The sequence below is a fragment of the Dipodomys spectabilis genome, unplaced genomic scaffold, assembly GCF_019054845.1.
Source record: "Dipodomys spectabilis isolate Male_0828 unplaced genomic scaffold, ASM1905484v1 ptg000174l, whole genome shotgun sequence".
NCBI classification, from domain to species: domain Eukaryota; kingdom Metazoa; phylum Chordata; class Mammalia; order Rodentia; family Heteromyidae; genus Dipodomys; species Dipodomys spectabilis.
The window spans coordinates 1,925,155-1,942,068 of NW_024870851.1; the positions used below are offsets into that span (position 1 = coordinate 1,925,155).

General features: G+C 36.8%; 1 protein-coding gene across 5 annotated transcripts in view; it reads left to right on the forward strand.

The window, feature by feature from the left end:
• Chn1 (chimerin 1) overlaps positions 1–16,914 on the forward strand; it is a 157,817-nt gene that overhangs the window by 104,359 nt on the left and 36,544 nt on the right. For 4 of the 5 annotated variants that reach the window (XM_042694228.1, XM_042694227.1, XM_042694230.1 and 1 more), the window contains one exon: positions 9,835–9,912. In XM_042694228.1, coding sequence (XP_042550162.1) covers positions 9,835–9,912 — 78 coding nt within the window. Of the gene's footprint in view, positions 1–9,235; positions 9,475–9,834; positions 9,913–16,914 lie in introns of those variants that run through there. The other variant, XM_042694232.1, reaches the window with a different exon arrangement.

Genomic DNA, 16,914 nt, shown 5'->3' on the forward strand with positions numbered 1-16,914 from the left:
ATCCCAGTCTAGCCAACAGAAGTCACCAGAGGAGTGAGAAATCTAAAAATATAAGTATTAGCTTTGAGACTTTGGGTTACCTGTGTTAAATTGGTGAGGGCAAATATTTCTTGAAGTATACTAACTTGAAGTAATCTCTTGGCAGTTTGAAATATAAAAATACTCCTGATAGTATCAACCTGAATCTTTTAGTTGTATTTTCTATATGTATATTACAACTACAGTCTCTTTGAAAAAGCTAAAATATTTATGATTTACAAATTTTGCACTGTTTAATGTTCATTATTTGTGAAGTATTGGAGCACATCTAACGTTACCTTCTCTATTGTTGCAGAACAATAATAGTATATTACAGGCAGAATAGCAAAGTTTTTGTTAAAACAAAAAAGTCAAAATGATGACACATTTCTCAAGTGGCCCATAGGTGGTAGGCATGGAGAGGAGGTTCCTGTTTTGGTCGGTTTCAGCTGTTCATTAAGAACACTGATTATGATGATCATCACATAACTACTACCATCAGTGACCAAGTATTTGGGAGGATAAGACTATCTTCTTTCATTTTATTGTCCAAAGCTGTATTGTTTCCAGTAATCAGAACTATAAACTACTTCTCTCTGAGGATTTACAAATGAATAATTACTATAGCCCTTTGGTGTCCAGGAGTACAGTATTCCGTTCTAAGAAGACCACTAATGAGGAAAATCCTCAAACATGCATAGAATTGGAAATAAAACCAAGCTGTGTGCAGTTCCATTTCTCTTCCTTGGCATGGCAGGGTCATGTAACGTTGAAAAGTTCCCCTCAAGAGCCAGGTGCTGGTGGCTCATATCTGTAATCCTTGCTATTTAGGGGGCTGAGATCTGAGGATTGTGGTTTAAAGCCAGCCCAGGTAGGAAACTCTATGGGACTTATATCCAATTAACCACCAAAAAGGTGGAAGTGGAGCTGTGGCTCAACTGATAGAGTGCTAACCTTGAGCACTAAAGTTCAGGGATAACACATAGGCCCCAAGTTCAAGCCCTAGGACCAGACAAAGAATCTCTCTCAAGTTTTCGATGAAGTTTATAATTGTTCTGCTATTTCTTGGAAGAAGGAATGTTACAGCTATACTTTGCTTACATTGGGTTTTTAGATGTATGTTTAAAAGTATTGAGTCTGTCGAGGAGGATGTTAGAGTATATAGCATTCAGCGTTAGTACTTTAGCATAGCACAGTGAAATTAATGCACTGATGTGCCTTACTGCTACTGTTCACATGGATATTATGTGGGTTCTTTGGTGGACATTATGTTAATGGTAAGGATCTGTGTAATTAAGACTGAGTTAGGTAACTCCTCTCTGTATGGTATTTTCATAATAAAACTTTTTTTTAAAGAAATGGGGAAAAAAAGACTGAGTTAGGAATTATGATGTGACTGTGGTTGTATCATAAAACTTTGTGCAACATAAACATTTATCACAAAATAACGGAATTTTAAAGTTCTAAAATAGAAGTCTAATGTTTGACTGAAAGTGCTTTTGGAAACTTTGAGTGATTGTTTCATCTGATAGATACTATAAATTCACATATATGTGACTTAGTGGTAGAGTGTTTGCCTAGCTTGCATGAAGCCCTGGGTTCAATTCCACTGTACTGCATAAACAGAAAAAGCTGTAAGTGGTGGTGTGGCTCAAGTTGGTAGAGCACTAGCCTTGAGCAAAAAAGCTCAGGAACAGTGTCTTGGCCCTGAACTGTCAAAACAAACAACCAAACAAAGAAATACTAAAATACCTAGTGATTTGAGACGTACTTGAGTATTAATGATCTGTGAATCTATTGCAGTAGTAATTTTTCAAAGGTGCATGTCAACTGTAAATAATATGAAAGTCAGATAGTCAAAAGGAAAGACATAGAATTTGAAGATATAGAAACCTGAATTTAAGCCCTATTTTCACCTCTTTCTAGTTAGATGACCTTCAACCAAGATAGTGTCTCTACGCTTCTATTTCTTCATCTATAAAATAGAAATTATATCTATGTTATTAGTTGGTTTCACAGCAAAACTTCATCATACATGCACTCATTCATTGTCACACTGCTGTCAGTAGAAACTGACATTGTTGTTAAGTATCTTGGAATATATTTCGTTCTTGGCTTAAATGGATTAAAGATAGCCACCAGGAGGTGAAGATAATAATGAATATCTGTATGTATATATAATGTATATATGTGTATCTGTAATGAGCTTTGTTTGTTTGAATCCATTATTATGGGTAATCATATTACTTCTTGATTTTGGAGAATTCCGAAAAGCTATGTTGTTTGTATCTCACTTTCAGTACTCTATAGAAATTATAGGATTTTGATAAACCAGAATCAGAAACCTATGTACCCAAAAGTTAATCCAGTTATGTGACTCTCCCAGGCCTCAAGGCCCTGCCAGCTAGAGTATTTGAGGTTCAGAACTGACTTACTATTGTGCTGATGCATCTGTGCTCTCCTTACAGAGTTTTGTAGGAGGGGATGGTTGTGTCGCATGAGGTCCTTCCAGTTTTCTGGAAAACACCCTCATGACTACAAGTAAGTCCTGATATTTAGTAATTAGAGATTTATTCCTTTGGCTTAAGTCCTGGTCATGTATTAATACAAGACTATGTACAAAAGAAAACGTACCTTAATGTGAATAATTTGTTAAGGATTTGATGGAATTACTTTAGCAAGTGAGCATGAAAGTTCTTGCCAGGACAAGCTAAAATAGAAATTACAGAATAGTGATGTTCTCAGTGTAGCTGAAGTTTACATGATAGAGGACATTGAACTTGGGTCCACTTCATAGTCACATGTAATACTAACTCAAATTTTGGTAATATATATCCTTGGGTGCAAGGAAAGGAGGAGAAACATTTGTTTATTGATTACTTTCTGTGCCAGAAATAATGTAGAATTCTTCCTGCATATCATATCATTTGATTCTTAATTTTTACTTTATTTTAATCCATTTGCACATATTTAAACAAAGGCTGAGGTAAATTAGTAACTTGGCCAAGGATAGTGCATGGTCAGTAAATGGCAGGTTGGTCTCAGAGTCTGAACTTCCTGTTAGACTGCACTTGGTGAAAATGAGTATCATTACTGTATGAACAGGAAGTAATATGATCTGTAGAGTCTTTTTGTTTCAAAAGTGGTGAATGTGTTCCTTTCAAAGGTCACTTATCCTACCTTCTGTTCCTTATTCTTCATTACAGTTCCCTATCCCATTCTATTCCTCACCATTTTAATAGGTCTCTTTCCTGTAGATGGCTTCAACAAAGGCAGAAAAAAAGGGGTTATGGAATCTGCCCTTTTCTTTTTTTTCCAGAGGATCGGAGTTTTGTTTTGTTTTTTTATTGTAAAGATACTATACAGAGGGTTACAGTTACATGAGTAAGGTAATGAGTACACTTCCTATTGAGCATTGTTACCCCCTCCATTGTTTTCCCCCTACCATCCCTTCCCTCCCTCCCTTCCCCAGGTTCTTTTTTTTTTTTTTTATTGTGATTAATGATTACATAATTTCTGGAATTTCACAGTATTGTGGAATAATGATGCTCATTTAAAGTCACAAGTTCATTCTAACTTTCCTGGAGCAAATTGTCTATCACAGTCTATAACATATAACGGTGTACACATATACACCATACATGTGATCAGCAGTATGGAGATATTTAGTAGTGGTTCTACCAGATGAGTGGGAGTTCTTTGTTTCTTAAATCCTGTTAGTTTTGTCGTATCACCTAACATTTTGGATTTAGCATCCACTTATCAGGGAGACCATGTACCGTTTGTCTCTTTGCTCTTGGCTTACCTTGCTCAACACGATTCCTTCTAGCTCCATCCATTTTCCTGCAAATGCCATTATTTTGTCATTTCTAATGGCTGCATAATATTCCATTGTGTATAGATACCACAATTTTTGGATCCATTCATCTGTGGTGGGGTATCTGGGTTGTTTCCATATCCTAGCTATTGTGAACAGTGCTGCAATAAACATGGAGGTGCACGTGTCCTTGTATATTGGTTCCTGTTGTTCAGGGTAGATGCCTAGAAGTAAGTATGACTGGGTCGTAAGGAGGTCAATCTTTAGCTTTCTAAGGACCCTCCAGACTGCTTTCCAAAGTGGTTGTATAAGTGTACATTCCCACCAGCAGTGTAATAGGGTTCCTCTTTCTCCGCATCCCCTCCAGAATTTGTCGTTGGCTGATTTGTGGATGTGGGACATTCTGACTGGGGTAAGGTGATATCTCAGGGTTGTCTTTATTTGCATTTCCTTCACCACCAGGGATGATGAACATTTCCTCATGTGTTTCTTTGCCATTTTTATTTCTTCCTTTGAGAAGTCCCTCTTTAGTTCCCTTGCCCATTTAGTAATTGGTTTGTTAGGTTTGAGAGGGATTAGTTTCTTGAGTTCCCTGTATATACAGGATGTTAACCCCTTGTCTGGTAAATATTTTTTCCCAATTAGTTGGTTGTCTTTCTAGCTTGGTTGCAATAGATTTAGCTGTGCAGAAGCTTTTTATTTTAAGGTAGTCCCATTCATCGAGTCTCTCTCCAATTTGTTGTGACCCTGGGACTCTGTTCAGGAAGTTCCTTCCTGTGCCTATTAGTTCACTGCAGTAGTGAACTAATCTACTCTGTCCTGCAGTAGTTTTAGAGATTCAGGTTTAAGGTTAAGGTCTTTAATCCATTTTGAGTTGATGTTGATGCATGGTGATAGGCTGGGGTCTACTTTTAGTTTTTTGCATGTGGCCGCCCAGTTTTCCCAGCACCAGTGGTTGAAGAGGCTGTGTTTCTTCCATTGTATGTCTTTGGCTCCTTTGTCAAATATCAGCTGGCTGTAGGCCTGTGGACTTATTTCTGGATCTTCTGTTCCATTGGTCTTCAGGTCTGTTTTTGGGCCAGTACCATGCTGTCTTTGTTATTATAGCTCTGTAGTAGAGTTTGAAGTTCAGCATGGATAGCCCTCCCATATTGTCTTTATCCCCTAGAATTGTTTTGGCTATTCTAGGTCTTTTGTTGTTCCATATGAATTTTTGGACTGTTTTCTGTATTTCAGTGATGTACGTCATTGGGATTTTAATAGGAATTGCATTGAATTTGTATATTAGTTTTGGAAGTATTACCATCTTTACTATATTAAGTCGGCCTATCCAAGAGCATGGGAGGTCTTTCCATTTCCTAGTGTCTTCTGCAATTTCTTTCTTTAACTTTTTATAGTTTTCGAATCTGCCCTTTTCTGAAGCAGTCACCCTGATTCAGATAAACTTAAAAAAGTGACAGCACTATCAAGGATGAGCAGAGTTAGGTCTGAAGACAGGTCAAAGACTCGTAGCCAAAGTAAAAAGCTAAACACAGCTGATGTTTCCAGTAAGAATGACCTTGCAAGCTATGTGCCCTGCCAGTTTACATCTCCAACCACTCATACCATTTTCTTCTGTTGTAATCCAGAACATGAGAGGCACTGAATTCCCAACTGCCTGTGTTTATCTCCTGCTCTGATTGTAATGTAGCAAAAAGAGCTGGAAGACATTGGAAAAGAAAGACAGATAGATTCAGGTCAAGTCATTTTGTGAGGCCTAGTTTCTTCACTTTATGTGACTCTCATGTCACATGCTTCCCAAGATGATTGTGACCAGTAAATTGAGCAACCTAATGAAGCATTAAGCAAAATTACAAGGATTACTCTTAAGCAAAATTACAAGGATTACTCCTTAAAAGATATTGATAATCTCTTTTCCACTTTCCATCCTCCTCAATCTTGCTTTCACAATTAGCATCTATCTTCATAGGTAAATTTTTAAAGATTAGAACTAGAAGCCGGGCTTGGTGGCTCATGCCTATATCCTAACTACTCAGGAGGCTGAGATCTGAGGATCACAGTTCAAAGCCAACGGGGGCAGGAAAGTCCATGGGACTCTTATCTCCAATCAACCACCAGAAAACTGGAAGTGGTACTGTGGCTCAGAATGCTTGCGTTGAGCTGAAGAACTGAGGGACAGTGCCCAGGCCCAGAGTTAACAAGCCTCATGACTGGAAAAGAAAAAAAAAAGATTAGAACTAGAATGTGGAGACTTAAGTACAGGCCATAACACAAGTTTTTCCAGTCATGCTATGCCTTCTTAGAGCAGGAGCTTTGTCTTATATTTACATATAATCTACAGCTAATATTTACTTATAATAGTAAATCATTATTGAACACTTATTGTTTATAGTCTTAAGAACTACAAGACACATTATGTAGATGGGGCAGTTGAGGCACCAACAAATCTCCCAAAGTCAATATTCATTCTTCAGTTTCTCTGCCTCCTAATAAAAATAGCTGTCTTCATTTGGTTTTTATTTTTTGTATATGTGTTTGATGCGTTTTTTTTGCTGCCCATCTTGGGGCTTGAACTCAGGGCCTGGGTGCTGCTGTCTGAGCTTTTTTGTTCAAGGCCAGTGCTCTGCCACTTGAGCCACAGCTACTGCTTCTGCTCCTGCTCCTTCTCCTTCTCCTCTTCCTCCTCTTCCTCCTTATTTTTCTTTTTTTTTTGGCAGTGAGTTGGAGATAAGAATCTCACCAATTTTCCTGCCCTGGCTGGCTTTGAACCTCAACAGACCTCAACCCCCTAAAGTAGGTAGGATTACAGGTGTGAGCCACTGGTGCCTGACTGGTTTTATTTTTTAACCAAATATTTATTGAGTCTTTTTTTGGTGCAAGTTTCCATGCGAAATCAAGGTTTATATGAAGATATGCAAGACCCAATTCTAAATTAATAGTTACCTAGGTAACTGTGATATGAGTTAGAATATGATACCCCAAGATAATGAAGAGGTGAGCAAGATCACATATGGTTGGTGCAAACCATCCACCGCTTGTAAAGGAAGGATTCCATAGTTTCCTCTTGTTTGCTCTGTAGATATAGCATAGTGTTTAAGAGCCCAGCTCTACCACCGTGCAGCTATGCAGCTTGGGAATTTCACTTCTGTGGACCTTAATTCTCTCATCTATAAACTGAGAATAGTATTATGCCTTACTAGGGTTTGTGCAAGTACTCAGTACCTAAATAAATTGATATGGCCAGATGAATGTAAGCAAGAGTAATACATATTTTTTGTTATGGAGATTGGGCATCAGAACACTGGTAGCAGGTCAGAGTTTTAAAACGAATAACGCTTGTATTTTGCAGGCTTGTCCCCAAACCATTACCACAATACAGTTGTTTCCATATTGACAAACAGCATTGACCAAACCCTTAGGCATTTGAGAGTACCTAAGACCTTTTTCATCTTAAGCTATTCTTTTCGGTCTCTCTACTGCCTTATGTCACAGTTAGGAGACCTTGTTACTGTATTTCTTTTTTTTTTTTTTCTTCCTTCCTTTTTTATTTTTGTATTTATTTGTTTTTTATTTTGAGTACTAGATTTGAATTCAGGGCCTCAGGCTTTTGAGGCCCCAGCTAAGTATTTTTAGATTACTAGAAAAGTTAAAAAATACCTACCAAGTCTATGGTATGTAGTATTCTTAGTAATAAAATGCTTATTTTACCTGAACATGAATTTTCTGGGTGACTATTATGAATACTATTGTGCTTGGTTGAATTTTAGTTATTTCAGTTGAAAGACTGGGATTTTTTTTTTTTTTAAGTTACACATGTGATTGTTTTCTCTAACTCAGGAGCTTGGAGAAAAACACGAACATTGCTTAACTTTGTAATTTTTTTCGAATTAGTGCAGCTAAAAATTGTATAAACCATTTTAGGCTGTACATGTGTCTATACATAAGGAATTGGTGCGTCTAAGTAATGACAAATTAGTTCTAAGCTGGAGAGTAATTTAGGTTAGGCAAGGAAAACCTTTTCCATTGTCTTTCCTCTTGGAATGAGGACTAATTTAGATGTCATATTGGCATATGGTTGTTAGTTTGAAACTGAGACTCCAATACATGTAAATATTAACATCTCTCTTTTATTTGCTTAAAATATTTTTAAAAGAACAAAAAGGACTCAAAACTTTAAAAATGGTTATGTTTATAAAAGGATTATTTTAAATACCTAACATAGTTTAAAGACCACCTGTGCCCAAATTAAACTAGAATATTCATGGGGCTGTGCCACCTATAGATTATAAAGGTTATGCTAGTAAGTTAATTGAATTTGTTGACTTGTGCTGGATATTGAACCCAGGTCTTTGGGCAAGCGTAAGCACACCACCACTGAGCTAGACCCTCCATCCTGTAGGTCATGTCAATATGAGAGTTGTAGATTTTCTTAGTATAATTAGAGTTATAATAGATTAAAATTAGTTACTGTAGCACAAGGAAATAGGTGAAAGATGTTTTCTGAACTACAGTGGAAAAATTTAAGCCTCCCATAGTCCCTTACTGAGAGTATAGCTATTGCTTTTAAATACAGCTGGGTTTGAGTGTCTTACACATCTCCCCACTTTGCTACATCAGCAAACATCAAAGAACCTGGTACAAACATCAAAGAACCTGGTAAACACAGTTACACTACATCTGGGACCTGTGTAACTCAGATATTCCCAGCTACCACCCTTCACTTCAAGATCAATGAATAAAAAATATGACTAGAAAATTAAAATGTTGATTTTTTAAAATGTAGATCCATAACTATATACATAGTACAAACAAAGCTGACTGCCCTAGAGTATTAGCAATGTTATATGCATGCTCTTTATTCTATATGGAATCATGTGAGACATATTTAAATATCTTTTTATTAGAATAGTTAGCAGTTTTTCTATATTTGGTTTTAGTTAACTGATATCTGCCAGTAATGCACAAAGAAGAGGGGATATGAGGTGTAGAATATATGCATAATGCACAAAGAATGATATGGCTCAGCTTTTCACAATTACCTGAAAATAGAATGTTCATTTGTTTTAAAACATGGTGCTGTATATTAATTTTCTACTGCATTTAATAGGTTAAAAATTCCATTTTGTAATAATGTATGACTCATTCATTGCTCATTATCTTCCCACTGATTTTTTTTTTTTGTTCTTCTCCTTCTTTTCTTTTTTGAGCCAGCAAGAAAATTTTACATGAGAGGAGGGAGAAACAGTGAGTTGAGGAACACAGCACTTAAATACTGTTGCTTGATTTTTATTGGCCACCGTAAGAAAGGAGATAACCAGTCTAATTCTGCCTCCCCCGACAAATCCCTCCCTTCCCCCTACCTTCCTGCTAGAGGGTTCACAGGGTGTCTGTTGCTAGAAACTGACTGCAGGCAGAATGTAGGCATCTTTCATTCAGAATGGACATTATTGAATAGAGAAGAAAGCTTTTAGGAATGTATCAAAATTGCATGGCTTTTAAAAAGGGTTTGTAAAGAGAATGCTGAGTGTTTTACATGTTAGCATCGACTGTTTTTATTTCTCTTCAGACTCTTTAAGTTTTCAGAAGCTTAAATATAGAGCCTCATTTTGTTAAAACAGGAAGAAAGAAGAATTTGCCTGGTTAGTCGGCCTCTCTTGAAGAAGTGCTTCATCACCCTCCTGCACCTCTCTGTGGTGTGACGTGGCCTCAGCTCTCTGTAGGTTAGGGTTCTGTGCTGGCTGCAGAATGCTCATGTGTTAGCTGAATAGAGTTCACCGGCAGACACAGGCCAATACAGGGTTTCTTTCTTTGCTCTGAATTCCAAAATGCCATCCAAAGAGTCTTGGTCTGGGAGGAAAACTAATAGAGCTGCAGTTCACAAATCAAAACAAGAGGGCCGTCAGCAAGATTTATTGATAGCAGCCTTGGGAATGAAACTGGGTTCTCAAAAGTCATCTGTGACAATCTGGCAACCTCTGAAACTCTTTGCTTATTCGCAGTTGACATCACTTGTTAGAAGAGCGACTCTGAAAGAAAATGAGCAAATTCCAAAATATGAAAAGGTTCATAATTTCAAGGTAAGAATATTTTTGTTTTTAACCTTTTCTTATTAAAAATGCTCATTACTTGAAATGTATTAAATATCTTCTGGTATCTTCTGGATGACTTGACTAAAATGTTCTTTTATTCAAGGAAAGATGATATTTTAAAAAGCCTGATGTATTTTATGAATAGCTGAGTAGAGCTACTAGAAATCCAATCCCATTTTCTCTATACTTTGTTAATATTCTGTTTAATCAGTGTGTACACACTAGAGCTACTAGAAATCCAATCCCATTTTCTCTATACTGTGTTAACATTCTGTTTAATTATACACTAGTAAGCCTTACTGATATTAAAAAGGTGTTATTTAATAATGATTTCAGAATTATTTTTATTTGTGATGCAAATTCATCTAAATACCTTTGTTGGCTATTTCAGGGAAGGATTAGATCTTATCTGTTAGACATGTGCAGTGCATCTGGATTGAGCAGATGGTCTGCATTTCCCATAGTTTCTGTCTTTTCTTCTCAGTTAATGAATTGACCATGATGAAAGGAGGATGGCTACCGTGAGACTGTTGATGGTGCTGACACAAGCAACTTCTATACAGTTTCAGTATTTGCTTTCACCTTGTGTGTATTTTGTTTTTAATTGTTTTTTGGTATGTTTCATCCACTGTACCTGAATCTTTCACCAAGGTATAACTTAAGTTGATATAACTTATGTGTATGGATTTTAAAGCACAGTATAAACCCTGGAGATGTGTCCTTCACATTCTAATTCAGAGCATATACAGCATGAACTAGTATGTAAAGTGACCCAGTTATACCTAATAGGAGATGCATTTGGCATTTCTATAGTAACTTTCAATAGTTTGAAAACTTTATAATGCAGACATGAGTATTTTCAGATTAGACAGAATGTCATCTACTTTGTTAGAAAAGGGAGTATTTGATTTCTAAAAGTGTTCAAGATAGAAATCCTGATCTTCAGTTTACGAATCTATTCTGTATATAGAATGCTGACTCTGTACAGGGTGACTTTTCAAATTTGCAATTCATCCTAATTTTTTTAACACCAGCATTTATTTTATTAAAATGTTAAGTACCATGCCTCCCTATGTACTTTGTTGTCATTTGTCATAGAAATGCATTATAATCTTTAGATCATTTTTTGAGGATAAGTATAAGGATTATTAGTAAATAATAGAGTGACTGATAATATTTCAAGATAAACCAAGTAGTATTTTCTTCTTTAAACATTATTAAGGACCTTACTTTTCAATCAATGTCCTTGCTTTAAAGTGAAATTGAGACAATTCAGTAGATTAAATACTTTTTGGAAAACAGAAATTACGTGTGTATCCACACCTAACCATAATATCCACTTATGAACCCAAACATTCATGCAAGTTATGAGGCTTTGCATTCTGTTTGCATGATATACAACCTAGTTTACCAAGTTTGGGCTGGGAAAAGGACCAAAAAGTCCTTTGCAAATATAAAGTTATATATACATGTTAATTCACAAAAACGGTTATTTGGGTTACTAAGAATTATATGTACACTCTAAAAAATAGTTGATATTTTAAAAATCTTTCCCCAGAAGTGTACCCTCTGATTTGTGCAGTAGAAACAGGCCTACAGAGAGTACCATTTTAGTGCTATATGCATCCCATGTGCTTTTTATCAGTATTGCTTAAAAGCAAACAGATTTATTGAAGAATTTTCATAAATAAACATATTCCTTTTTTTCTAGGTTGCATAATCCAGGTATTTCTCAATCTTAACACATAGTTTAGTAAGCAAATTGTATACACGAGAAAGTATTGAGTAAGACTAGAGTTACTCTTACTTTGGTACCTAAGCTGCTTTCTATACAGTTGGTTTTTTTCCCCCTGTGCTGTGGGTAAGAGAAGCACTGTACCACAGAACTATCCCCCTCAACCCTAAGTGGGGTTTTGTTTTTTTTTTTTGGCATATAAAAAACTAGCTAAAAAAATTAAACCACCTACCACTTGCTCTTTAAAAAAAAAAGTATGCTTTAGCCAGTTTTAGTGAGCTGCATTACATATTTTAGACTTGCTAATAAGGTCAGATGCAGAATCTGATTCATTGTTATTTAAAATTCTCTGCAATGGCATTGTGAAAAAAAGAAGAGTCATATATTTGACTTCCAAAAACATCTCCAAAAGAAGTCAGATGTCTAGCAGAAACAGTTCTCTCCCACACAAACGCTCAATTAGAAGGTCATTGCTGGCAATATGTATGTACAGTTCAGAGGTCTGCTGTGGGAAAAGCCGGAACATTTCCATTATGGTAATATCACATGGCCTTGTCAGTGACTCCTTTCTGTGTTGTACAAGTGTGTTCTATTCAACCTTGAGCCCACACACCAAAGCTTTATTTCAATGTCGGTTTCCTTTTTGCTTCTTGAACTATGCCTTGTTATGTAATGCTGCTCAATGGTCTGAACAGCTGTCAAATCCTATTTTCAAAGTGAAGAGCTCCGTATACTTTTGGGTAAATGCCACACAGCAGCAGGACCTACTACAGAGATGTGTTTGGGGGCTTTTTCATCCCTAAAAAGGACTTCTTATTTTACTATTATGTAACATGGTCTCCCACTCTTTATCCCCTCTCGTGTTACTTTTACTTATAAGGATTTGATAATCTGTCATCAGATAGTTATGTCTCTTAGGAAAGTTATTATTTTAGAGATAACTGTATCACATCTTCTAAAAACTATGACCTTATAGAATAAAAATTTTAAATAGTAAAAGGATTTTAAATGTTTTCATATATGTACTCTGATTTGAACATCAGACAGTGTATACCTGTATGGAAACATCACATAATACTAATAAACATGTACTACTTTCTGTGTGAGTTAAAACTATTAAAAATAACTTTAATATACCCTAGATCAATTAACTGCCCTGTCCTAATACCATGAAGAGAAAGGTTGGTGACCAAACAGAAAGACCGTCTGACAGTAAAGTACAAGCACTGTCACTTCCCTCTACCCCTAGCAATGGTTGCATGCTATATTCTGAGTCTCTCTGATTAAATAATAGTAAGACCCAGTTTTTGCCCCAGGAATTTGCGTATTATTTATACCAACTTAGACCATTTGCTTGATCTTTCAAATCCCCTCCCCCCATCAGAAATATTGACTTTCTAGTACATGTAGGTACATAGTAACCACTTTTTGTCACTATGAATTGTCTCTAGTTGCATATTTTTCCTGAATTCACACCACAAAACATTATTCTGAATCCTGTGCCCAATAGCAGTGGCCATAAGGCAAAGGAGAACTTCAGAGTATCAGAGTGTTCATAGGGGCTGAAGAAAGCTTTCACCACTCCCAGTCACAGTGGGTGTTACATAAGCTAGTTGAATTTTTGTGCCCTGTAGAATACATTGAAATCCTCTTTATTTATTTTACTGCCTCTGAGTTTAACTATGAAATGTTTCATTTCATTTGTTGCTTAATTTGGAAAGCATTGTTACATAAAAATCAAGATTAGATACAATAACAGAAGCCTTGCTGCACACATGGGTAAATTGAATACTTAAAAGAAATAACATTAAAGGTGCCAGGCACTGGTGGCTTATTCCTGTAATCCTAGCTTCTCAGGAGGCTAAGATCTGAGGATCGCAGTTCAAAGCCAGCCCAGCAGCAAAGTCCATGAAACTCTTAACTCCAATAAACCACCAGAAAACCGGAAGTGATGCTTAGCTCAAGTGGTAGAGTGCTAGACTTGAGCTGAAGAGCTGAGGGACAGCGCTCAGGCCCAGAGTTCAAGCCCCAGGACCGACCAAGAAAAAAAAATGTTAAAGGTGTAGCTCAGTGATAGAGGGTTTGTCCAGCATGTGCAAGTCCCAAGGTTCATTTACCAGCACTAAAGAAATAAAAGTAAGCTGGGCGCTGGTGGCTCATACCTGTAATCCTAGTTACTCAGGAGCCTGAGATCTAAGGATCACGGTTTGAAACTAGCCCGGGCAGGAAACTCTGTGGGACTCTTATTTCCAATAAACCACTAGAAAACTGGAAGTGGCACTGTGGCTCAAGCAGTAGAGCGCTCGCCTTGAGCCGAAGAGCTGAGGGATAGCTTCCAAGCCCAGAGTTCAAGCCCCATGACCAACAACAACAAAAAAAAAGAAAAGAAAGAAAGAAGGAAAGAGAAAAAGAAAGGAAAGTATAATTATAATGAATAGATAGATACTTTAAGAGTTTAGTTTTATTTTAAGGTAGTCTTAAGGTGATAAGTGATTGATTTGATTTTGATTTCAGGTATTTTGCATATAAATGGAAGATATGAAATAGTATATTGATAGATTTCTTGTTGCCAAGATAACATGCAAGCAGTGAATCCTGAAATGTAAATTGATGCTGTAATGAAAATAGCACTGCATATAAGTAGCATAGTAATATGTAATATGATTTAGGACCTACTAGGATGAGCAAATTGCAGCTTTCCCTGCTTTGTTCCAACAGACCTAGTATTGTGCTATTTGATAACCTGAAGGTAGCAGTGGCTGTACTTGTACTAAAAGTGGTCTTTCCTTCCAAGAATACAGGCACAACCAGGCCCTCTGCTCTTTCATTTGAGTCACATTTGAGAAGAAAAATACAAAATGAATCAACATGTGAAAGTAGGGATTTGGAGTTTTTCATATCAGTGAAATGCCATATTCCAGCACTGTGCCACTGTGTAATCCCCACCAGCCATGACAGTACTTCCTGCCTACCTGATAAGATGTAACAAGTAGATTCTCAGGACTTGGAAATTAACTTGTGAAATGACTAAATGAGCATCCATTATGACACAGTGGTTCTTAATTTGGTACCAGTTTTGGTGATAGAAAATTTTTATTATTCTCTAATAATCTGAAGGTCTGTGTGATACTATTTTAATCAGATTTATATGAACTTTAAAAATGAAATGAAAACTGGGCATCATTGTCTCATGCCTATAATCCTAGTTATTCAAGAGGCTGAGATCTGGGGATTACAGCAGGAAAGTCTGAGACTCTTATCTCCAATTAACCACTAAAAGCTGGAAATGGTGCTGTGGCTCAAGTGGTAGAGTGCCAACCTTGAGCAAAAAAAAAAAAAAAAGCTAAGGGACAGTACCCAGATCTTAAGTTCAAGGCCCAGTACTGGCACCAAAAAAAAAAAAAAAGGAAGGAAAGGAAGAAGGAAGGAAGGAAGAGGAAGGTAAAATATCATTATTACCTAGTATTTACCTAGAGAAACTTCACATTTTAAATGCTCAGGAATTTGAGGTTTTTTTAGTAATGATATTGTAAAAGAAGAGAGTTCCAATATGACTCTTATTGAGCTCCTTCAATAATGTCAAACATGAACATAAACACATGTATGCACATACATGCCAGTCATAAGGCTTGAACTCAAGGCTTGGGTGTTGACCTTGAGTTTGCCCAAGGCTAGTCCTACCTCTTTGAGCCACCACTCCTCTTTTGGTGCATGGTTAATTGGACTTTCATGGAGTTTCATGAAAACTGGCTTCTAACCAAAATCCTCAGAGCTCAGCTTCCTGAATAGCTAGGATTGCAGGCATGATCCATTGGTGCCTGGCCAACATAAGTTTTTTTTAAGGGGTAAATAATGATTTTCTCTTGGAGGGGGAGAGAGAGAGAGACAGACAGACAGACAGAAAGAGGCAGAGAGAGAGAGGAAAGAGAGAGCGCATTCGGAATATGATTACTTGCAAGAAAAGACAAAGCTCCAAGATTGGTGTCTAGCTGAGTTTTTTGCCTGGGACAGATATGGAAAGGGCTATAGAGAAAATGAAAGCTTGGAAAAGATCATCTGCAAGTACTAGATTTCTGTTGCTATGGTACTTTATTGATAAGAAGGGCCATGAGGTAGATAAGATAAGGCTCAAGTGGTAGAGTGCTTGTCTTGAGCTGAAGAGCTCAAGGACAGCGCCCCGGCCCAGAGTTCAAGCCCCATGACTGACAAAAAAGAGAGAGAAGGACCATGAAACTCATCCTTGCTTTATCACCCGGCCTCTCCGTTGCCCTCAGCATTGTGGTCCTCTCACCCTTCCCTTGCCTGTCTTCCTTATGGTTTGTAATGTTAGCTGAAGAATCATCTGTGATATACCAAGATCATTACATTCCTATCTGACACTGATAATCCAATGAGAAACATTTCATCAGGCTCTCGGTGATTTGTACATACTCCTTCACTAATCTCTGATGGGGCTAAAAAAATTTAAGTTGCTACACTTGAGAAAGTTATGATACTATTATTCTCATGATGCAGTTATTATCAGAAACCATGACTGCTTATTCTCAACCTGTTTCACAATCTGTCTTTGTTTCCCAAGTTGCATGACTCTTCTTCTCTCCCTGATACTGCCTTGCCAGAACACATTGCCTTTTATAAAACTATATGATATGTTTTACATTTCTTCCATTCAAGTTGGCAATATGTCATTTTTAAAATGATTTCATTGAGGGAGACTTGTCTTGAAAGCACCTTCCTTCTAACCTTTTGGTCTGAAGCTCCTACTGTGTCCATTGTCCGTATGGGCCCAGAAAAGATTGGCTTTTTAAATATACATGGGATTAGCTACTGGTGAACATAATAAATATTTTCAAAATTGTAAAAATGTCTTACCCAGATTATAGACCCAATCTAAAACAAGACTTTCAGCTCTTTGATTGTATTTGCTCCATTCTGTCATCATTCATCCTACAAGTATTTATTGAGCCACTTTTATGTGCTTTCCACTATGCTAGACAATGTGGCAGGGAAATGAAGTAATTTGAAACATAATGATCCTTGACTTCTAGACATGAACACACTAACCGAAAGGAAACACATATCATTCTTTCTCTAATGGCAGTGATAAGAGGAACATAATATGTTATGCATGAGCACTGACAGTCATTCTTATTTTGTATGATGAGTAGCAATATCATCTCCCTAGAGGTTCTATATTCCATATACAAATACGGTATTAATGTTAATGATATAAATGTACAATGTACTATTGATAA